The sequence below is a fragment of the Durio zibethinus genome, chromosome 1, assembly GCF_047325235.1.
Source record: "Durio zibethinus cultivar Kanyao isolate XHJ-2024 chromosome 1, ASM4732523v1, whole genome shotgun sequence".
In the NCBI taxonomy this organism is placed as follows: domain Eukaryota; kingdom Viridiplantae; phylum Streptophyta; class Magnoliopsida; order Malvales; family Malvaceae; genus Durio; species Durio zibethinus.
The window spans coordinates 3,050,926-3,075,835 of NC_143162.1; the positions used below are offsets into that span (position 1 = coordinate 3,050,926).

Consider the following 24,910-nt stretch of genomic DNA (forward strand, 5'->3'; position numbering starts at 1 on the left):
ATTTCACTAAGATATAGAATGATTAATTATCAGATAATAGAGATCAAATGATGAATTAATTCTCGTTTTAAATTATAGGATTAATTGAAGAAAGGGGAACACTAGTAGTAGACAATGTGAAGGAATTTGGAAGGAACTGGTTAGGGTTGAATTAGTTGGAATTTTGTGTTGGGTATACGTTAATTAGGAATGGGTTTCGTCTTTTCACACACGGAATTTGAGTGGTGGTCCTTTTCACTCAACACCGGCTCTACACCTAACAATAATAATGGCGTGTTAGAAAGAGACTCGAAATTGTCGACTCTCAATATCAGTCCTTATCCTCTCTAACTTTAATTTAACCAACATTTACCGCACCCTAACACATGTCAATGTTTACTCTATATAATTATTTTTAAAAAAAAATATTTAATAATTTTAAATTTTGATACGTGTAATCTATTTTTTTATTTTTAAATTACGAATTACTTTATATAAAAAAAATTTTGAAAATTCATTTGGAATTTCACAACAAATTCATGGCTTTTCTAATTTGCTTTGTGTTATTTTGTTAAAATTATGTTAAAAAAAAAGGTTTGTATAACATTAATCTTGATTTGATTACTTTGATCATTTAAAATCCTTGAACCTTTCTTTTCCATTGTTAAGTGAAAAGAAAATATTAAATTGTCTGTAAAAGTTGTACTATGAATGAATTCAAATAAAGATACAAGTCATTTACTTTTTCTGTCATTGTTTCGATCTCTTTTCTTCACTTCGATTGATTTGCTTTTCAAACTAAAGACATGGATGTAACGAAAAATTACAAGTACACAGCGATGAAGGACTGCTTTCCATCGCAGTCTATTGTACCGAACGGGTTCTAAATATAGCGTTAGAGGGTGGTGCTGCGATGTGATGCCCATTTCTACGAGGCATCAGCCATGTGCGAGCTTGAATTGTTTAATTAATGCCTAACGCCCTATATGTATTATGCAATCCGGGATCATTTGGACTTTAAGGTCAATCACAATTCACATGCAGTTCGTGTAAAGCAAAGCCACCATTGCAGACTTGACAGAACCTTGGATTCGGGCTTAGCCCTTACAACCGACTATTACTACTACCACCGATTCCAAGTCGGCTAGACGCAAGCTACAAATTGACCAATGATGCACTACTACTACTCTCCATCTATTTTATACTGCATACTACTCTCCAATCAAATCCCAAAAATTTAACTCAAATTCAAATCCTATATGTTAGCAGATGCATGGACTGAAAAAATTTTTTTTTAAAAAAAAAGCAGATGGCTCTGTAAAAGAAATAAATTGGAAAATAACCTATTGTTGATTTAAGTCTTGTTGGGCTAGCTAGGCCACCCTCTTTCCGAATTTGGGTCTTAAATGGCCTTCCTTGTGGCCGCAAAACCAACAATAATACCTTGATAACTTGAAATTCAATTAGGCCCAAATACAATAAAAAGTTCCACCAAAATACTAAAGGACAGAAATCCAAAGGGCAAGACAAACAAGGGCTATTGAGCCCAAATTCCCAATATCAATTAGGTCTGATCTCTTACCCTTCAAACCTGTAGTTACCACATTTTGAAGTTTCCAAAGCTATTCACCGAATCCAGGAGTTAATTAGTTAGTACCCAAATCACTTGAGAGCCTTCTTCACCAAAGAGTTTAAGACAAAATGACTTGTTCAAACCATTTGGGCTAATATAGACACTAGAATAGTATTTATTAATCATACACGTCATTCTCAAAACTTATATTAATCCAATCCAACCATGCAGTTACCTCTCCCCCTAAATCGATAATAATAGACTATTAAAAAAGAAAATGAACTTGAAAGTTTCCAACCAGCATCCACATCTAAATCACTAGATACCACCCAAAACACAAACGTAATAAGATAGAAACATTATTTAGAAAAAAAAAAAAAAAAAAAAGAAAGATAGAAACATTGAAAAGGAAGTTATCAGGAACCCAATTTACTAATCCATAAAACCTTGGCTGAGCCTTCAAAGTCTTATTGCGCCCACATTTGAGAAAAAAATCCCCCAAAGCAACCGCGTCAATTAACGTGTTCTGACATACCTTTCCCAATTGCGACTCTAAATTTTCCCTCTATATATACATTTTCATTCATTCTTTTCCCTGTATCAAATTCTTCTTCTCTCAACTTCCCAAACCAAACAGATTTTCTCTATTGGTTTCTTGTTCTTGTTCTTTACATGGCTGAGAAACAACCTCACCTTAACGGAGCCTACTATGGCCCCTCAATTCCACCAGCTACAACAAACTACCACCGCCCAGGCCGTGGCTCAGGTTGCGGATGCGCCTGCTGTCTTTTGAAGATCCTCCTTAAAATCATCATCACTGCTGCGGTCGTCATTGGCCTTGCTGTTCTCATCTTCTGGCTCATCTTCCGCCCCAACAGGATCAAGGTCCATGTGACAGACGTCTCACTCACTGAATTCAACCTCACTAGCAACAACACTTTGAATTACAACCTTGTTGTTAACATGACAGTGCGTAACCCCAACAGGAGAATTGGCATATACTATGATCGTATCGAGGCTAGGGCTTACTACGAGGACCAACGATTCGATACGCAAACTTTGACCCCGTTTTATCAAGGACACAAGAACACTAGTTTCTTGAACCCTGTTTTCAGTGGGGAGCACTTTGTTAGCCTTGGTGCTGAGGAGACTTCCAAGTTTAATGAAGAGACGACTAATGGGTTATACAGTATTGATGTGAAGTTGTACTTGAGAATTAGGCTCAAGATTGGCAGGATCAAGACTGGTAGGTTCAAGCCCAAAATTTCTTGTGACTTGAAGGTTCCTTTGAGCTCTGGCAATGGTAGCTTGGCTGGTGCTCTTGAAACTACTAAGTGTGATTGGGATTTCTGATCAGCAGGACGGCTCTGATTCATCCTTCGATCGAGTCGTTGATTCTTTTTTTTTTTTTTGGCTTTTTCCCCAGGAGATATTTATACAGTGGACTTGGTTTTGAGATATATATTATACACTGATTATTACGTTTTGATTATTTATCATTTTTGTTTCATGGGTTACGTTTTGTTACGTTTGTGTGAATAAATAATGAGTTTTAGTGGTTCATTTTCCATCTTGATTATGATTTTGAATTTGTCTTGATCTCTTTTTCCTTAATCCAATAGGATGTTTCTTTCTTTAAATTAGAAAATATAAGAAGCTGATTATTTCAACTTTTAAAAAGTCCATAGCATACGTAGCCTAAAGCAAATGGCATTAGAAAATATATGTGGAGGCTTTCAATTGAAAATGGTTGTTGGCAAATTGACAAAATTCAATTAAATTTAATTAATATATGGTGGAGTACTCAACACAAACGTCACAAGTGATAATCTTGCCCCTTGAAAAGGCCTAAAATAAATAAATAAACTGTTATATATTTGACCATATAGCAGAAAAAAAAAAAAAAGCCAAACAGAAAATAAAAAAACATTAAACAAAAAAAGAAATTGAACAAAGAAAAAAATAACTATAATAGTAGAAGGTTATGTTTCAGAATGTGCAATGAAACCATTCACCCTCTTCGATCTATCAAAAAAACAAAGAAAAAAATAACTATAGTAGTAAAAGGTTATGATTTATAGTTTTGTTCTTTCGCTTTCTCCTCTAATTAAAGTTCCTTATGATTTTCCCTATGTTTACGCTATGGTGCAAATAAATTTTCTTCCAACAGGCTTATCTCCAAGCTCAAACAGTCATTTTCAGGCTAAATGGAATTATTCAATAGCTTAAACGTGGCAAAAGGAGCGTTGCCTTAACTTGGAGTAGACCACGACAAAAGAGTTGACGAGAATGTCTGGAGAATACATAATAATTTAAAATACGATTAATATAGTATAAAAAATATAAAAATAATATAATTTAAGATTTTAAAAATAGTTATAAATGATTTTAATAAATTTAAAAAATTTATTTTATATTTTTATATCAATAAAAATTATAATAAATAATTTTTTATAAAATATGATATAAATATACAATTTTAAATATTTTATATAATATAAATATATAAATGATCAAATTTACATAAAATTAACGACTACATAATAATATTTGAGTCTTTGTGTTCACTTCAGGCTCAATCCGAAATACGCCCCATCAGTAGGCTACAGCCTACCGGTTAAAGCTGGAAGTTTTACACCTACAATTAAAACAATGGGCTTGGAAAGCCCCTTTTCCTACCAGATAACAACGCAAATGCATTGGAACCCCTTGGATTAAAGTTGGGCTTGCTTCTTTAACTAATTTGATTGTATGTAATTTTTTTTTCTAACATTTGGTCAAGGGCAACTTGGCAAGAGCAGCAAGTCAAATTTCTTATTCGAACTGTTTTAATTTGGTACGTATATAAAGAAAGATATCATGAGTTCGAGTTGAATATAAATTGAATGTAAATATTTTATTATTTAAATAAATAAAATTCATATGAATAAAATAAATTTTTTATTGAACACAAATCAAATTCAAACGATTTTAAAAATAAATCAACAAATAAATATATATTCATTTATTTTTAATTTGTTTACATATCTACCTAGGAAGCTAAATTCTTTCTTTTTCAATTCTTTTTTTTTTTTTCAACATAAATGCCAAACAAAGAAGTTTTCGCTCTTAACAAAGTAAAAAAAAAAACTATATCATGACTAAAGTAACCCTAGATTTATGAATTAAAAATCAAATTTAACCTCAATAAATATTTCCACTGTCAAAAGTACCCCTCAAATCAACTTTAATATCCTATCCCATCAGGCTACAAATTGAATTGTAAAATCTCTTAGGACAGGTTTAATATAATGCATTGATACTACTTCCCAATCAATCCCAAAAATTAAAATCAAATTTAAATCGTACATCCAACCTTTCTTAACAAATTAAATAAAGGGACAATATCTACATAATTCTAAAATTTGATTGGTTTCTGCTCCAAGTCTTCCGATTTTCTTACATATATATAAATAAATTATATTAAAATCAGAACAATTTTATCAGACAAAAGAAAAGGTTCTAATAAGGAATTGTTCCCCTAAATTCTCTCAATATGAGGGAATTTAATTATTCAAGGATATAATATTTTTATGGTTTTGGTGTAGTACTAATGTATCTTCTTCATCCCACCATTTCAATTAAAGAGTTATCCACAAAGAGGGTATTGCATTCCTTCTAAGCATTTGCTTCCCTTTCACTATTTTCGGATCCCCCTCACTCCAATTAAACAAGCAGATGCATGGACTCTAAAAAATAAATAAATAAATAAACAAAACAGGTGGCACCGTGAAAGAAATAAATTGGAAAATAACCTATTGTTGATTTCCTTGCGACAAGTCTTGTTGGGCTAGCTAGGCCACCCTCTTTCGGAATTTGGGTCTTAACCGGCCTTCCTTGTGGCTGCAAAACCAACAATAATAAGCTGATAAATTGAAATTCAATCAGGCCCAAACACAATAAAAAGTTCCACCAAAATGCTAAAGGACAGAAACCAAAAGGGCAAGACAAACTGGGGCTATTGCGCCCAAATTCCAAATATCAATTAGGTCTGGCCTCTGACTCTTCTAGCTTTAGTTACCACGTGAAGTTTCCAAAGTCACTTGAGGTCAAGTCTTCTTCACCAAATTTAGAGTTGGACTAAATGACATGTTTGGTGAAGAAGTAAATACTTTAGAGTTGGACTAGAATAGCATTTATTAATCATACACGTCATTTTTAAAATTCATATTAATCCAACCATACAATTACCTCTCCCCCCTAAACCAATAATAATAGACTATTGAAAATGAAAATCAACTTGAAAGTTTCCAACCAGCACCCACCGGAGACCCCAAAGTCTTATTGCGCTCACATTTGACAAAGCAATCCCCCAAAGCAGCTGCGTCAATTAACGTGTTCGGACATACCTTGCCCAATTGCGACTCTAAATTTTCCCTCTATATATACATTTTCATTCATTCTTTTTTTACCCTGTATCATACTCTTCTCCTCTCAACTTCCCAAACCAAACAGATTTTCTCTATTGGTTTCCTGTTCTTATTCTTTACATGGCTGAGACACAATCCCACCTTAACGAAGCCTATCCTGTCACCCCAATTCCCCCAGATCCAACAAAGTACCACAGCCCACGCTGTGGCTTAGTTGCGGATGTGACAGCCGTCCTTCGAAGATCCTCCTCAAAATCACCAGCACTGCTGTGGTCGGCACTGGCCTTGGTGTTCTCATCTTCTGGCTCATCTTCCGCCCCCACTGGATCGACGTCCATGTGACAGGCGTCTCACTCACTGAATTCAACTTCATTAAAAACAACACTTTGAATTACAACCTTGTTGTTAACATGACAGTGCATAACCCCAACGGTAGAGTTGGCATATACTATGATCTTATCAACGCTAGTGCTTACTACGAGGACCAACAATTCGATACGCGAACTTTGACCAGGTTTTATCAGGGACACAAGAACACTAGTTCCTTGAACCTTGTTTTCCGTGGGCAGCATGTTAGCCTCGGTGCTGAGGAGCCTTCCAAGTTTAATAAAGAGCCGACTAATGGGTTATACAGTATTGATGTGAAGCTGTACTTGAGGATTAGGCTCAAGCTTGGCAGGACCAAGACTAGTACGTTGAAGCCCAAAATTTCTTGTGACTTGAAGGTTCCTTTGAGCTCTGGCGATGGTAGCTTCGCTGGTGCTTTTGAAACGACTGAGTGCGATTGGGATATCTGATCAGCAGGGACGGCTCTGATTCATGTTTTAATCGAGTATTTGATTCCTTTGATTTTGTTTTTTGGCTTTATTCCCAATAGATATTTATACATTGGACTTGGTTTTGAGATATATATTGCGCTAGTGATTTTAGTGGTCTAAAGGAGCTTTTTATCCCCTTGGGTCATTTCCCTATTCCATGGAAATTACAATAAATTACTTTTTCTTTTGCTATAATTAAAAGTATTTTCAAAATTTGCTTTTATTTTTTTTTATTTTAAAGATGCATTATATATTTAAAATTATCAAATATTAAATTATAAACATTAAAATTAAAATTTTATTTAACATTTTATCAATAAATCACATCACTATTAGTAAAATTATATTTTTTTCATATTCACTTATATATTCAAATTTTTATTTTCAAAATTTTTACAAGATTAAATTTTGATTCCTTGAACTTGCACATGAAAGAAATTCTGATACTCACCAATTGCATTAATCTACGTAGATTTTAATAAATTACTTTGATAATTAAGAGAAGCAAATATATTTAGCAGATTCTCCGTTTTAACCTACCATCTCCCAATCATAGGCAAAGGCCAAAGACTACCCTACCAAAGTGCCCCAGTCTCCAACTGTGTCTTTTGCAGTCTCCGCCATTCCTTTTCCTTTACAGCCCCATTAAATCGTACCATCGTTTTAAATGTTCGCCTCCCCTCTTTACTTCCTTCACCTACACCCCCTTTTCAGTTTTCATCAACCTCAAAAAAAAAAAAAAAAATTATACTTACTTAAGTTACTTACTAGTAAAATTAAAATAAATTAATTACAATTACAAATAGAGTAACATACTAATCAAACAACTAATTCATGTTTACAATATAAAGTAAATTTTTTACTAGCCTTCGATTCTTAAACTCAGAAACCCGACTTTCCTTTCTGTCGAAACGTCACTCCGTGGCGAGATTACGTCATCATTTCCCGGTGGCAATATCAAAATCGCAACTTCACGATCAGGAGAAGGTGAAGGAGTGAAGTAAGAAGGCGATGCACACGGGGTTGAGAACGGCGTCGCTTCTTCCTCCACATCAACTACAAGAGAGACGTCATCAGCCATTTCGGCCCCACCAGAAAAGCAGTCCCTCAAACAAACCCGCTTCTCGCTTTTCGCTTCACTCTGATCAGCTGAATTCTCGACGCTGTCAGCTCCTTCTCTTTCCTCTTCTTTGATCGTATACAAAAGCCTAGACTGTCCGTACACCGCCTGCCACTTCGCCAACTCGTCCTCATCTTCCTCCGCGGCGGCTGCCTCCGAATCCGCTGCCGTGGCAGCCTCCGTTGGCGTCGTTGAAACAACCCCAGGCGAGGGTTCCACACGGGCTGGCTGGTTTTTCCAGCAGAAGAAGTAGAGAAGTTCCTTAGAAGGAGCAGCATAAAAAGGTGAATTCGAAAACTCCGAGTCAACGAAATGGGTGCTGCCACTTACGACGATGCGTTGACGGAAGCTTCGTTTTCGCCAAAAGACGTAAATCAGCTCAATAAGAAGAGCTAAAAGACATGTTGCGAAGATAACGATGAGAACTATTCCAAGCTTGGTTGAAGCATTCATGGCGAGTCTTTCTTTTTTGATATTCTCCACTGTTTTAGCTGATGTTAAAAATAAACAAAGAGTCAGTCAACTGAGGATTTGTGGGGAGAGAAAAGAGAGGAAAAAAAGAAGGGTTTTTGTGTTTTTTTTTTTCTCTTTTTTTGCGAGAAAAATGATAAGAGGTTTTTTCTCGGAAAATGTAGGGGAGAAAGAGAGGCAAAGAAAGCGAAAGTCGATGATGACTTGGAAGTAGACACAAGAGTGTCGTGGACTGTTTTTGTTTTAAAGATTTTGAATTAGTTAGGCGGATTAGAAGTTACTTTCCTGTGTACGTCCAAACTGTATTATATATACTGTTTTACCATATATTTTCTTAACCAAATATACTCCATATATTATCTTAGCCATTGAAACTATAATCTATTAATTATCATAGTTTTACCATAGCTTTTTATGAAGATTTTATAATGTAGGATTTGGATTGACTTTTTGTTTGTTTTTCTTATTGAAAATTAGAATTTGTTGTTTTTTTAATAATAAATACATACATGTTAGAAATATAATAAACAAAGGATTTCAATTTTTGAAATGAGTAAAGTGATTTAATGAAATTAGAATTTTTATCTATATGTTAGTCTTATTATTATCAATTTGTTATTATAATTGAAAATTATAATCAACAAAAATTAATTAAAATGTTAATTCTAAAATATGTATTAATATTTTTTGTTTAATGCATTCAAATTTTTTTCTAAAATAATAATTATACATTAAATATAGAGTTGCATATTGCATAAAAGAGCGAAACCATTAAATGGATATTAACTGAAATTTACATTAATTATATCAAAATTTTCACAAATTCAATAAGTATTATATTAACCAAAGTTTATTACTTTTAAGGTTAATATAAAACTAAAACTCTAAAGATAACAAATTCAATGTAAACTTTAACTTTTTTATTAATTAAATAATTTCATTACTTAATAAGAGTATTTCAGTGAAATTAGAATTCTTATTTGTAAATTAGACTATTAATTGGTTTTTTTTAGCATTCGTTAAAAAAAAAAAAAACTATATTTAAATCTAAGTTTTTAATCATACGTGGAGAATGCATCTTAAAATTGATCTAGAAATCTTTAATATTTTTTTAGCCATCATTTTTGTATTACTAATTGCACTTATTATCCATCATGATTCAAACTTTTACATAGTGTTTTAATGAAGCATCTCTTTTACATGGTGTTTTAATGAAGCATCTCATGAAAATGTTCAAGGATTCATCATATTAATACCCATATATTCAACCATTGTAATTGATTTGAACCATGACAATTACAATTGATTGTTTTAATTTATTTGCTCTTTAACTCAATGAATTCCAAATATGAAAATTTACGATTATTGCCTTATGGGAGAGTTGGGGGCTTTAATTATTTGAAAGATGACATGTAATTATATTTTTATTTATTTAGTTTTTTTTTTAAATTGTAATTCAAAGATAAAGAAAATGATTATAAGAATTAAATTTTAAAATTTACACCTCTCTATTAATATATTTTAAGAATAATTGAATTAATATTGAAATTCATTTAATTAATTTTTTCACCACCTACTAATTAGTGACATTGAATAATATTTTTTCCTTATTTAAAGGCATCCAAACAACAAATACAGAATAAAAAAGTCATTGAACTTCATCATATTATTTAAATAAATTTTTATATTTTTATTGCATTTAAATAAGTCATTGACTTTTAATTTACATCCAAATAAATTTTTAAAATTTAATTTATATCTAAATAAGAACTTAATTTTTAATTTATACTTAAATAAACTCTTAACATAAATTAAGTTTTTAGTTAAAATAAAGATTTATTTGAATACAAATAAAAAAAATAAAACTATTTTAATGTAATAAAAATATAAAAATTTATTTACAAATAAAATTATTATTGATTTTTTTAATATTTTAGTAAAACAATTACTTATTTAACATCATTGAATTCGTAGTCAAAAACGCATCATTTGGTCGATCACAATTGAGCTAAATGGGAGATGAAGAAGGACCCACGAGGAAAGTTAAGGGTCTCAATCGAGTAGGTGAAGTGCAGTGCCCATATGGACCGGGCTTGTTCTCTTGAATATTTTGTTCTCTGTTTCATATACTTTTACAAATAGGTCTTGTGTTCAGGATGACCATCAACCTGGGCCTATATATTAATGTGGTGGCTGGTTGTCTATGGGATTCTCTTATGACTATTCAAAATTAATTTGAATCTTCCTAACTCAAGGTTATATGAACCACAAAATAAGTTTAAGGTAAGTCAATTGTCTCACTACCATATTTGAAATTTCTTTAAATTATTATATCGAGAACAATTCCTACTTAATCCAATGATCTTATTTTTTGATACATAAGAGAGATATAAAAAGAAAATTAAAAATTTAAACCTAAAATCTTAATATTACGCAAAAAAAAGGCGATCCTTAAATCAAGTTTATATTTTTTTTATTCAATTATCTTTATCCTTTCAGAGTTAAAAGCATGGGTTTACTATTTTTTAAACTCCCAAAGTCTTATTCAATTGTATTTATTTTATAAACATATAAATTTTTTGTCATAAAAAGTTTAAAAATAAAAAGACTACTTTATTTTTAAAGTTAAGACAAGTCGTCGATTCAATTAGAATTTATGGATTACAAATTTTTTTATTTATAAATCATCTACTAACAAAAACTCATGAAAAAAATTTAAATTTAAATATTAATATAGCCAACATTCGTCTTTTATTATTTTTGTCATTTCTCGTTGGCTATTCAATTTTATTTGCGTATAAAAAAGAATAAGAATTTCATATTGGATGGACCTTAGAAGGTATTAATCATCATTGGATAAGTTGTTTAAACTTTCCAGACTAGAAGCCCAAAATGCAGCTTATCATGGACTGGACTTGTTATGAAATGAACTACAATCGGCAAATGGACTGTGCATGGTGGGTAAGGCCATTATAAAATAAGAGGAAACTTGGTATCAAGAAATATGGACCAGTTTTTCAAAATTATTGTTGATATTTTACATTGAAGGCTCATATTTTCATTCAGAAAGTGTAGTATAGCCATGATAATTAATTAAGCAGAGCATAAAACACAAAGTGAAAGGGGGGTATAGCTGAAAATCCTCTCTCTCACACACTAAAAAATGCTTTGGGAAAACGACCCAACAATCATCAAAAGCAGCATCATCCATCCATTTTTTTGCTGATGTCCAAAATCTAATCATCACTTGCATTCTTGGTGGGGGGGGGGGGGGGTTTGTTGATTTATTCGCGTGTATGCTCTCCCAAAATTCTCTTTTTGACCAAAAGAAAAGTTGTAAGAAGGAAAAAAAACACCCCAACTAAACTATAAAGAAAGCTAAAACCATAACAGAAAACAGCAGCACATGAAGTACTCCTTGGATCCCTCACTCTCATCACTTTCAAATGATAAAAACCATAAAAGCAACAGCTTGCTCTCCCCCAAAAAGAGAGAAAAAGAAGTAATGGATACAAATAACTGGGGATGAGATGGAAGAGAATATCAATCTATAGATGACTAGGGGACTTTAGGGGATCCCAGATTTCCCTTACTTTCATGTAATGCAAGAATTCACTCATAACAGTTTAAAACAAAGAGAAAAGGGAAATGAGGACAGTGACCCTTATGGAAAGACCCATTTGTTAGCTACCCTTTTCTTAAAGTCAGCAAAAGGGGGTTAAGGTGTGTGGAAACTTTGTCTCCATGCTTATATTGTCTTTTGTAGATGCCAACAATCAACAACCCTTCCTTTTTTTTTTTTTTCTTTTTTCTTTTTTTTTTGGGGGGGGGGGGGGGGGGGGGGGTTTCTTTAGAGAGGGAGAGGCCTCTCCTCTTGTCTTGTTTGTTCAAAAAACCTGGAATTCGGTGCAAGTGACTGCAATCCCCATTGTTTCAATCTTGTCTGTTGAAAAACGCTTTCAAAGTATTAATTTCCTATGCTTTCTTTTCCTTCACTACATCCTATGTAGACCATCACATTCATTTGAGCCAATCCAATTAATTTCAAAAGACAGAAACAAAAACAATTTCTTTCCCTTTACTTTGTTTTTGAATTAAAAGTTTGTTTCTATTCCCAAGTCATGTATACTTGTGTTTAGGCTTTAGCCCCTTCACTTTTAAGGCTTAAAACCTTCCTTTATAGATAATCATTTGTTTCATAATTAACATCCAAGGTTAACAAGAAATTACAAAGGGTCATTTTGATTATAAATGGCATATATACAATGGACAGGAGACACCAGGCATTTCAACTTTGTTGTCACTAGCTGTCTCAAGAACTTTATCTTTTCCCTTCTATAGACTTAAAACACTTCATACCAAAATTCACCATTAATTAAAAGGTAACATCCCACCCTCCTCTGGCTCACTAACCAAATTTATTAATTAATATTAAATTGTGATCAAACTGGTGTAATCCAAAGTAATTAACATCTAGGGTTAGCCCATGACACTAAATTAAAATTTGTTTGGCTCAGGGTGCCAAAAGAATATATAATATTCTTGTTTATGTTAGGCCAAAGCCCAAATCAATCATTCATCTTGCTCAAAATCAAACAATAAATTATTCTCACTAAACAAAGTCATTATTAATCAATAATCCAAGCAAGAAATGAAATCAAATAATAAATCATTCTCACAAGAGATACTAGCTTAATGTGATTTGACACTTAATTTTTTATATTCATGATGAAAGAAAAAATTCTTTAAAAATTTACAAACACATCAATCAAACAAATCATCAACATTCAAACACTTGCAATTAATCCAATCTAACAAACAAATCAACCCAAACACAAATTAACCTTAAATTAATCTATGAGCACCATTGCTCAGTCTCTAGTACCTCCAAACCAAACATATTCCCAATATTTTAAATACCTTTCGTCCAATTAAAAAAACATATGTTTAATACCTTTGGAAACAATAATTGTATAATTTATAAACTTATTATTATCTTTTATATGTGTGAAATTCAGATATCCTAAAAGCTAACCTTCAGTTGGATTACAACCCTCTCATTATTGGTGACAAGAATATCAGACTTTATAACAATTAATATTTCATAATAATATCATATATAATTTCCTTTATGCTAGTTGTAAAAGCAATTTGTGCTTCAAGAGTCTTATAAGAATATATATCAAAACTTTTATGGTAAAAGAAAAGAAAAGGGATCAGAGATCTGATAAAGGAGCACCCATTATTTGAATATATAGGCCAGAAAAAGCAGATAAAACCCATATCTGAAGAAAGATACATGATTAGAGTTTCCAAAAAGCTATTTAGTTATTATTCATTTTTATGGTGGTTACTAGTTAGAAAAAGGTTTCCAAATCAAAGGAAAAAGAGAAACCAATGGCACATTTGAGAAAGTAAAATTAAAGAAATAAAAGAAGGGTAAAGAATAAGCTTAATTGGGTTCCAAAAAAGCAAAGAAGGGTTGTTGCCTCAATGAGTATGTCTCTTATCTTCATAAGGCTTAGGGCTGAAGTTTTAGATGTCCACTATCTAAATATAAACTTTGGATTTTATTATATGAGAGAGACAAAGGGCTCCACTTAAGGACTTTTACCATCATTTTTATGGGCCAAATTGGAGTCCTTTTATTCCTCAGTATGAGGGAATTTTTGGACACATAAAACCGATATCATTTTACTTATGTTTCAAAAGAAAGACACATGATTATTCCCTGGTGAAAAGGTTCCTCAGTTGGGATATGATGATTAATTTATATATTTATTACCTTTTTCTTTGATTTCCAGAACCAGAATTCTTATGTTCGGAGATCCTGACTCCCATCCCATGTTCATGCAGCATCTGTATTTGCAGAAACTGATCAAACCCACACCTAATAATACAGAAACCCAAGCAATCTACGAAATTAAACTTCTTTTCTGGATAAAGGTTGTGTTTTATTAATCCAAGAAGCAAGGAAAAATATCCTGCTACCAAATCATACTATACTAATACAAACTATACAATTAAAATGTAAATTAACCTAAGTGTCCTGCACATGCAAAGATTTTACAAAATTTTCTAATTTGCACGAAAAGAAGAATTTTCCTAGTTGGTAGCTTTGAAGTTTTTTAATGTGTTTTGGGCTGAGGAAAAGAAAGTTAGGACTTAGGTTAGGATAAAGTTTCTCTCCTTTAATTTGGTGCTTTGTCCTATCAGAGCATCTTTAAGAATTTGAAAACACCTAGTGGAATAAATTAAATTTGATTTTATATATATGTTCCAATTTTCTGGCTCAAATTTATTTCCAGTTCTATATCATATTGTCAATATATAAATAGATCTGATTTTATATAGAATGACTAGTAAAATAATTGTAATACAAGAGTAGTGGATTGTGAACTAAAAAACCCTTTAATAAAAGCCTCGAATCATATTCTGTTTATTCATATTTTACTCGGTTTAAACAACAATAATTTGTGATTTAGAACCTGTCTTTCTTTCAAGTGTTAAGATTTAATCTTTAAATTTGTTAATCGATTGTCTCCGTTCCTTTAAATTTCAAATTGGCTTAAACCTATATGTTAATTTCTTGAAGTGTTTCTTATATTTTAATTTCTTAGATCTGAATTCCAATTACAATTGGTACAAATTAGAGAAATGGAGTGGTTGAGTGAATGTAATAATCTGTAAAGACAGCTACAAAATTCTCATTTAATTCCTTCCTTGAGGCAATTATTTATTTCTCCTCTGAATCTGGGTGAAAAGTAAATAATGTTTATTTTTTTAAAATTATTTTTCTCTAAATTTTTTCTGCAACACTACTTATATGAGTGAAATTTATTCAATTTTATTTTGATGATCAGTACTTAAGACACAAGCTAACTTAAGGACGTTTCTTCTCCAACAATCGTACTACTATCTTTGTTTGTTCAATCCCCTAATATTGAACCATTGTTTGGCGCAATTCCTCTTTTATGACTAATTACATCTTTTTATGTAATTTAAGATTAACGAGCTTATTTTTTTTATATTTAAAATTATTAAAATTAAGAATTTATTATTTTATAAACAAACCACGTAAATATTGGCCAAATTAACGGGTTTTCACGTATAGGAAATTACGAAAAAAATTTCACCTCATAAAAAGGGAACTAACTCCCTAGTTTACAGAAATCCATGGAAGCTAAGGTGCGGTCCATGTGTTTGTTAGTGGTATCATACATAAAATAAAACTATCAATCAAATTTGTCCTGTCACCTTTTTTTCCACCCCAAACACATTTTTGAGCTAAGATTGGCACCTTTTTCCCATTAATGTTATAGTAACGCCTCTCACAGAAGGAAAAAAAAAAAAAGTGAATGTACAAAAAGATGAATGGAGATCAAAGTTATCCCTTGCAAGGAAGCCTTAAATTCATGCCAACCAGAAGGAGAGAGTGAAAATTAAAAAAAAAAAAAAAAAAAAGAAAAAAAGATAAAGAGAAGAGCTTTTGCTTTAAAAGGGACACCCACTTTCTGCAGCTTAATTAACATTTTGTACATTGTTTTTTTTTTTTTTTTTTTTCTAAAATCATTCACAGCTTTATCTTCCTTCTCTCCTCCCTGCTTTTGAGGGAAAAAAATTTAGATTCCATAATGTTTGCATCTTCTTAAAATAACACACTCTTTCCTACAAAAGATATCAACCGACATATATTTTGCAAAACCAATCTTTACCAATTAAACAAAGATTTGCTCCATACATCATATCAAAATTTGCCACCTACATTAATTACTAATGTATAATCTTCGGATTATGTGATTGATTAATTAATGCCCTTTATATTTCTAACTTGATGGCATTTTTTTCTTTGCTAATTTTTCTAGCCAGGACAAGGATTAATTATTTTCTTTATTGATTAACTTCTTGATAAGATCGGGTTTAAAAAGCAATTCAGCATTTGGTTCAATAGTATATGCATTATATCTCCCGTTTAAATAGCTGAATCCATTTCTTTTCATAATGAAATAGAAGAAAATTTTTCCTCCCCTAATTTTAGGTTGCAATTTTTTTATATTAAAAATAAAAATAAAAATATATACAAATGTTTCCCAAGGTTTGTTGGTGCTTGAATTCAATGTTCTCGCTTAATAGTGACAATAATTAAATGCTGAACCGTTCATATTAGTGAGTATTAACAAGAAAGAAATGAAGTGGGAAAGTTCAATATAGTTTCCAAAAATGCTAGTGAAAGGAACAATTTCCAAAATTAAAAATGAACATAAAGAAAACGTAGAAAAGAAGAAGCAATTGAAAATGCATTTATATCTGGAACAACTAATCAAAGACAATAGAATGTTGCCACCTCATTAAGCAAAGAAAATTCAGTTGTTGGGAAGAAAAGGTGAAAAGTTGAAAAGACAAGAAAAACGAAAAATTAAAGAAAAAAAAAAAAAGAGAGGGAGAAGAAGAAGAATTAAGAAGAAAAAGGCAGTCTTAAATGGAGGCTTCTTCCTTTTCGACATTGGAAAAAGGATTAAAGTTATAAGCAAAAAAAATTAATTAATTAAATTATAATACCACCAATAAACAGCATTAGTTAAAAAGGAGAAAGAGCTACGGAATGCAACTCATCAAACCCCACTTTTTTCATCAAAATATGCACTCATTCCTAAAACCCTAATCTTTTTAAAAAGCTAAAATCTTATGCAGTTATGCTTAAACATTTTTAATTTAAAGTTGTCAAGAGATAATGATCTTTTTGTGATTCTAAAGTAGAAACATCTTTAAGGTTTAAAGCATAGATGCTTATTTATATATTCTCTTTGTTTCAAATTATTAGTTTTTATTTTACATGCAGTTTAAGAAAAAAAAAAAAAAAAGGTCGATTATCGTATATTTAATTTTCATAAAATTGATGTTTCATTAATATTTATTTTTTAAAAAAAATAAAAAATATATTTTTGGAACGTAAAAAATAAGATGGAGAAAATACTTTATTTTTGTTTTTCCTTAAAATCCTTTCTTTTAGTTTGAACTTTCACTTTCAATATTAGTAAAATATAAGTATTTTGAATTAGCTAATACCTCAACTTTCCAATGCTTTATCGAAGATGAGAGAATGTTTGGGGTTTGTGAAAATCAAAGGAAGAAAAAGTTTTATTCTTTTGCAAAACGCAGAAAGCATAAAAAGTAGTGCTCTCTTTTAATATTTCATAGGGAAGATTTTGCTTTTCCCTTCTAAAGCCTAAAAGCAGAAAAAAGTTGCTTCTCCTTTGCACAACCCTTACGTTTTGGATCATACCTTAATCTTTACTTTGTGAATATATAACTACTCCACATCTATATATATTTACAAGTACTAGTTTACTTCACACATGCGTTGCACGTGAATGATGTAATATGTTAATATTATTTAAAAGTAAAATTTTATTTTTAATAATAAATAATTTAATGTAAAGCATAGTGTGGATCAAATAAATAAATTAATCTAATTTATTTAAGTTATGAAATTATAAATTTTAACGAGTTTGAGTTTTGAAATTATAAATTTTATGCATAAACACATGATTATCATTATATTTTTCATTTTTATCATATGATGATTCACTTATGTAACATGTTTTGTTCATATAAAATTTTTTTAAAAGTGACATCAAATATACAAAATGAAAGGATTATACTTTTATGTATCAATATTTAAATATTTCATATGTAGATTTGTATCATATAGCTTTATTTTTATAAATTGTCAACATAAAATACCAAGAGCAGAGTAATTTCATCTTATCATAATTGAAAAACAACTTGAAATATTCAAGGGCCAATAAGCTGAGTTCATTTATAATAGTTATTAATTAGTTGTTGTTATGTTATTGATAAATTACTACTATGTTATTAATCATTTATTATTATGTTATTTATATCATTTACTAACGATATGATTTTTCATTATTCAAAAAAATAAATATATGATTTTTTGCTAATATTTTTATTTTAAACTTTTTCAATCTAGAATCATGATTTAATTGTGAATTAACTTGCTAAGTTCACATAACTTCAAAACATAAAATTATAACTACAATTAAGTATTAGAAATATGTTTATATATGTAAAAGTATAAAAAATGCTTTATTAATAGCTTAAGTAAATTTTGACATTTATAATTATAAAATTTAATATTATATTATTCATTATTTACTTAATCTTATTTACTAATTAACTATATGAATGTTGAACCTTTATTGTCTTTGATGATACCAAAACTCCTTTGTTGTTGTCTAATTAGTTTGCTTAAATATTTTAGGCTTAATCATTTGTTATTAATCATTTAAATTAAGTTCATAACAGTTTAAGCTTGAACAATAAGTTATTAGGAAAAGCTAATCTAGTAAGATGAAGAGAGTTTTGGAATAGAAATATAAAGCGGCAATCCATTGCCTAAAAACTGCTCAAGAAAAAGAGCAATTAGACTATGTAAGATGTTGTTCAATAAATTATGTTCTTTTGATGGCTTAAATCAAAGAGCAAAGAGGATGAAATTAATCTTGAAGTGAAGTCTATAGTTAAATATGAAAGGGAATGATTATTTAAATGGCTTAAATCGAGATATATTGTTTTGGAGAATGCATGAGAGCCAAAGAAGCAAGTTTGTCAATGCTTACCAAGATGTCCTATTGGGAACAGGATCAAAATAGAATTTAGACATTCTATTTGAAAACAGAAGTGTCATTTTTTTTCAATATTAATGTGTATCACCATTAAATTTGCTTGACTCATAGTTTTAAACTAAGAATATGCTTACATAGAACTATATTGTGGGACCAAGGGCTTGAGATCAATGTCAGGATGAGACAAGGATTCTAACAGCTGGAAAAATAATTGGAATGGGTTTATAATTTTGCCTTGCTGGGCGACAAAAGAGCAACTTCAATTTTAGTTAAAGTTAAAAGCAATAAGTTCATATTATAACTATAATTTTTGCCTGAAAGCAGGCAGATGCTTAAGCTAGACTTGATTCTTTTCTTCATGTGACGGGGTATTTATGGTCACAGTGATTGAATATTGCATTTGCATCCAACCTTATATTGTTCCTAGAATTAATTAAACATTTATTTAATTAATTAAGTAGCTGTCAATCCTTTCAAATTATGAACTATTATTTAACACGAATCATCTTATCGGGTGTCCATGAAGGCATTGATTATTTTTTAAAAAATGATTTTTTCATTGAATTTAAGAAAAGATATTGCATTTGATATAAATTTCACTTTAAGGAATATCTACATAGACATCCATTAACAATTTGCTATTATAATTATTAGACAAAAAAGCAGTATCCCAATGCAGCCAATTTCAATGTCCCAAAGACTTCGATCCACTTATATGAAGCCTTATTTCAGTTAAGATTAGACTAGAACTTTAGCCTAAAAAATTAATTACGTTTTAAAAGAAAATTTAAGATGTTGACTCAATATCTTAGACATTAAGCAATGGACCCTTAAATTAATATAATAGGCCCTTTCTCCATGGAAGTTGACCAGCATCATCCCATTAAGTTGGACACGAAAAGGAAAACTTATAGATACTGACATTTGATAGGCATTGAGATATTGATATCTTGACATTGACTGATGTTAAAAAAAAAAATCACAATTATCACTACTACTTTAATATTCTCTGCTAAATGTAGATGAGTGATAAGAATATATTATTGAAGTTGAAATTTAACATAAAAAGTAAATTTTTACATAGCGAAGTTCGATGCTCGATATTTATTTGGATTTTATACATTTTGTAGAATTTGTAATAACATTTTTTTTTCCTTTTTGAAGAAATCAAATCGACCTTTTCAAATACTCTTAACTCCTTTACTTTTGGAGGGAAATGGAAATGATTCTTATCACTCAGGAGTTTTTTTTTTTTTTAAAGATATACATATATCCTACTTGAAAGCATCCAATATGTGTTTCAAAATACGATCGTCATGGAGTCCATTGGTTGAATAATTCAAGAAGAAAACAAAGAAATAGGACCCACTTCCAAAAGCCCAAAGAAGATTTACAAGGAAAAAGGTGCAATGGTAGATTGCCTACGAACTATGTGATTGCCCAAATTACATATATGATGGAATGAGTTGCAACTGTGGAAGAAGGCTATTTGATAAACAATAGTAATAAATTACAACAGATGCAGAGATTGTGGTTGTTTGAATAATATATTTTACACCTTTATTGTTCAAAAGGATCAAAAGACAGTTAAAAAAAATAGGCACTCCTTTATGTCGAGCTAGTGGTCGTAATTCCAAGTTCTTTCCCGCAATGGAACTTTCGCGTTTTGCCATTGACACGCAAGATGTTATTAGCATGATATATTTATCTTCCCTACCTCAAATATGGCTAACCTCAAATGTCTTTAACAATTGGAACATCTCTTATTAAAAATTATTATACCCATAAATTACTTTAAGGTAAGATGACATTCGTACATATTAAGATACTATGATCTCTGCATTTTTATTTTTTCTTTTTTTCATTTACCAAGCAATATTAAGGACGATATATATATATATATATATCATATTATCATGGTAGCGAAGTATTTTAGTCTTAGAGATATGTACTCTCAAATTAATTAATAACTAATAGTAATTAGAAAAGATGGAAAATTATGAATGGTATTGAACATTTCTCAATTTAATGAAAATGATATTGAAGTTTCAATTCAAAGATTCGCATCTAAGGAAAAAAAGGGAAAAATATGAGGGAAACCATCAACCTATTAATAGAAAGATAATAGTGGAATATAATGTACACATTTTTTTACAAAAACAGGGAAATTCTTCTTCAACTATTACAGCCCTAGGAAATGCTAAGAATCTAAAGACAATTTGAACAAAGAGAATTTCACAAAAGTTTTTTTTTCTTTTTTTTTAAAAACCACCTGAAGGGTTCACACAATTTTTTTTTTTTTTTATACTTCCTGAATTTTGAAAACGATCCTCCTGTCAACGGATTCAAGAAGGCCAATGTCGTCGATTGATTGTTCCTCGAGACTATCATCGTCAATGGAGATATTCAAATCCAATGACACGCAAGGACTTGTCTCCTCCAATGCAGTAACTTTTTCTTCCTCAGAACCATCCGATTTTTGCTTGGTGGGAGGAGAGCAAGCTCTTGATCTCGAGCTGAAGCTTTCACAGCTCAAAATGATGATAGCATCGCTTAGAAGAGCTTCTACTCCATTTGCATTGGCTATTCTTCCTCTTTCAATAGCTCTTTTGAAACCCATTTGAGAGCAATAATCAGCTTGCTCAACATCTTCAATAAAGAACACTCGATGTGGGTTACTCGAAACAGCTTCAGCAAATCTCTCAATGTAACTGCAACTTTGTTCATCTCTTGATCTCTTGTTTCGACTATCTTCAACTGAATCTGCTCTTGTAGATGAGAAACTGCTTAATGCAATCGTAATGAAGTTGGTCTGTGAACCAAAAACAAGCCTAGCCAGTTCTTTTGCTATCTTCTCTTTAGCTTGAATGTCAACACCTTGGAAAAACAACCAAGTTTCTTCTTTAGACTCGCCATCTCTCAACTTCCCTTTTCTTCTTAACATTCCAGACCTGCATTTTAAGATTGTGCTCACGATCTCCGGAATTATATCTTTTTGCCATGGTACCTTCTTTTCCAATGCAGTGCATAGGGTGGTTAAGTTCTCGGCATTTAGCTCCTTGAACTTGTGAACATATTCCATCTCCATCACATCACTGGAAGTTACTGAGTTAGGGGTGGAATTAGGGTTTGACGATAATAGTTGTTTAGGTTCCTTATTATTATGTTCTGGAATATATAATCTCAAACTGGTGGGTTCAACAGTCTTGTCAACTGTTTCAGAAATCCAAAAATGGTGGTCTCTCCAAGACTGTCTATGTTCAACCACAGGCCAGTCATACTGGTGGGGCTGCTGGTGCAAATGAGGGTATTGCTGGTCATGTGAAAAGCAAGAAGTAGATGAAGGAGGTGAAACAGAAGAGATTAATGTATGGGTTTTTTCAGATGAATATGGTTGTTTATGGACTGAATTGCAAAATGAGTTCCACTTTTTGCAAAGTTCTCTGACTGAGGCAGAGTCCTGGTAGAAAGGGAAAACGAAAACAAGTTGCAAAAGAAAAGTTAGCTTTCAACTTGTATATGGTTGGACACAAAAATTTAAGAGGCAGAGGGATAAATGGGAAATGTGATAATAACCTTATAATTGCTGCCAAGCCCTTTGTTGTCATCCTTGTATGGTTGAAACCATGGAGGAAGACTTGACGTGGTGGACTCACTGTTACAAGTACTGCTTTGTAAGCTCTGAACTTCATTTTCAAACTTGGCGGAGCAATCAGCACAGCAAGTTAGTTGCTTATCCTCTCCACCATCTAGCAAAATCCAGCTTAACCCGTTTTCAGCTTTCTTGCTTGTGGACTGGCTTTGTAGATCACTGAAAGGATTTAAAAAAAAAGGTACAACGAACTTGATAAATATACAATATTTACGCTATTGAAATTTGGAAACTCCAATCCATGAAGATTTTTGGGAACTGTAATTAACGTGAAGGAGAATAAGTATATTCGATATACAGAAGCCTCCTTTCCTCAACCTCACCCTTTCCCCCTCTTCCTTGTCTTTTTTTTGCTTCTTTTAAGGACAAAGAGACTATTATTTACTGTCTTCAATCTTCAATTACGATTATCTTCCTAAAGAAATTAAATGAAGCAAAGAATAACTACTTAGACATTTGTTTAAGAAAAGGAGGGTGAGGAAACATGATTTAATCTCTCATTTCTCAAAGAGGAAAAGAGAATCCATGGTTTTCAGGATCAATTTAGTTGATTCTTATGAAACATGAGAATCAAAAACTAAATATAAAGCCATGATGATTAGTAGTATAAATATTTCAAAAACCTTTATGCAAGCTACTTTACCTGTCAGTGATGAGACTCAAGCGTAAGCTGCCTGCAGGAATTGTTAGAGGATGCAAACCCCAAACAGTTTCCAGTGATGGATGGCCAGATTTGCATCTCATGTAAGTTTGGAAAGTGGCAATCCCCATGAGCCTAAACCTTCCAGTCTCTCCAATATTACAGACCAATTTCTCTAGCTCCATGATCATATGCTCCACCGGACAGTAATAGCCCCTACTTTGCTCACTTGAACTTGCCCTATACTCAATAGCCCATTTGAGATCTCCCAAATTGAAAACAATCCCTCTTCCTAAAGAATTCCTGACATGGCTCTTTAGCTCTTCAAGTTTTTGCTCAACCTCAACTCGGTTTAGATGCCCAAAAGAAGTGAAAGAAAGGTTTACAAACTTGACATCTCTCAAAGACTCAGGAACATCTCCCTTGTCAACTTTGTCAATCACTGCTCTAACTACACCCTCAATACTAGAAATACACTCTCCTACCACCACAAAATTTCTACTCTTTTTGTTCATCAAATTCTCTATCACAAACATGACATCTTCATTCCTTATTATCGGATCTGATCCTATTGGTTTCCCTACTTTACTTCCAACTTGAGCGACAGTAGGAGATTGAGAGAGGATTAAATTACCATTACTATCCTTAGATTTACTGTTTACTGGAGGAGCGTTTTGAGAACAGATTTCTAAGGAAACAGCTTGTTCGACGTTGCTTTTCACTTGTGTACTAGAAAAACCAGCTTCTCTCATGACTCTACTTACACTAGGATCATCTAAAATGGATATTATAAGCTGCTCTAGCTCTATTTTTACTGCTAAGAGTGGCTGTTGCTGGTTTTCAATGGAGCCACGCCTTTGGTGAGCCTGAGCACGCTTGAAAGCTGCAACCAAGGCATTAGAGATGGAAGGGTATTGGGAATGACCTCCCAACATGGGACTGGAAGATGAAGCAGGAAGGCGATTAAGGGCAACATTGAAACAAAGCTCTAAAGCTCTGCACTGAAGGGGGTGAGAGTGGGATTGAATGCAAGCTGTGCGGAGCAGGCCTGTAGAAGCAGAAAGCATGGTGTTAGCTACATGGAGAGGAGTCACTTGGGCATGGCCACGACGCCTAGCAAGAGTTACAGCTTGCTTCACGACATTAGCAGCCTCAGTTGTTAGAGCTTGTTGCACTGTACAACCTCCTGCTCTCATATTGTCTCTCTCAAAACCTATTTTTCTACAAAAGGATGTAGAGAAAGGACACTCAAAACAATGATTAGCAGATCAAGGAAGTTGGACTAGAAGTTTAGGCTTCATGGATGCTGCTGCTGCTTGGATGAAAGAAAGAGAAAAATCATCATTCAGATGGGGTTTTAGTGTCTTGAATTGCTAGGAGTTTGGGCAGCAGTAACAATATCTAGTCTATTTGGATTTTGGAAGTACTGGTTGAAGGGTGGGAGCTTCAGTTTATCTGATCTAGTCTAAGATTAAGATTTGGTCGTGGGGGAAGAGATACAGAAAGAAATATATGAGAGGGTAGGCTATGCTTTTCTTGTAGATGAGGTAAAATTTTGGGGTCCAAAGTCGATTTTGTAGTGGAAAGTGGAATGCATGT

At 31.9% G+C, this 24,910-nt stretch overlaps 3 protein-coding genes and 1 pseudogene across 3 annotated transcripts; 2 read left to right on the plus strand and 2 right to left on the minus strand.

Annotated features, from left to right (window-relative positions):
* Positions 1-1,991: 1,991 nt before the first annotated feature.
* LOC111311663 (NDR1/HIN1-like protein 10) lies at positions 1,992-3,115 on the plus strand. The gene has a single exon (XM_022911239.2). It carries the CDS (start codon positions 2,225-2,227, stop codon positions 2,903-2,905), a length of 681 nt encoding a protein of 226 aa, XP_022766974.2. The 5' UTR covers positions 1,992-2,224; the 3' UTR covers positions 2,906-3,115.
* Positions 3,116-6,107: 2,992 nt separating this feature from the next.
* LOC111310950 (NDR1/HIN1-like protein 10 pseudogene) lies at positions 6,108-6,867 on the plus strand (annotated as a pseudogene).
* A 680-nt stretch (positions 6,868-7,547) lies between these two features.
* LOC111310579 (uncharacterized) lies at positions 7,548-8,637 on the minus strand. Its single transcript, XM_022910059.2, has one exon. It carries the CDS (start codon positions 8,350-8,352, stop codon positions 7,642-7,644), a length of 711 nt encoding a protein of 236 aa, XP_022765794.1. The 5' UTR covers positions 8,353-8,637; the 3' UTR covers positions 7,548-7,641.
* A 12,451-nt stretch (positions 8,638-21,088) lies between these two features.
* LOC111310951 (protein SMAX1-LIKE 3-like) lies at positions 21,089-24,910 on the minus strand. Its single transcript, XM_022910326.2, has 3 exons — positions 23,315-24,910; positions 22,596-22,830; positions 21,089-22,479 (listed from the first exon to the last, which is right to left on the minus strand). The coding sequence occupies exons 1-3, from the start codon at positions 24,505-24,507 to the stop codon at positions 21,322-21,324; spliced, it is 2,586 nt and encodes an 861-aa protein (XP_022766061.2). The 5' UTR covers positions 24,508-24,910; the 3' UTR covers positions 21,089-21,321.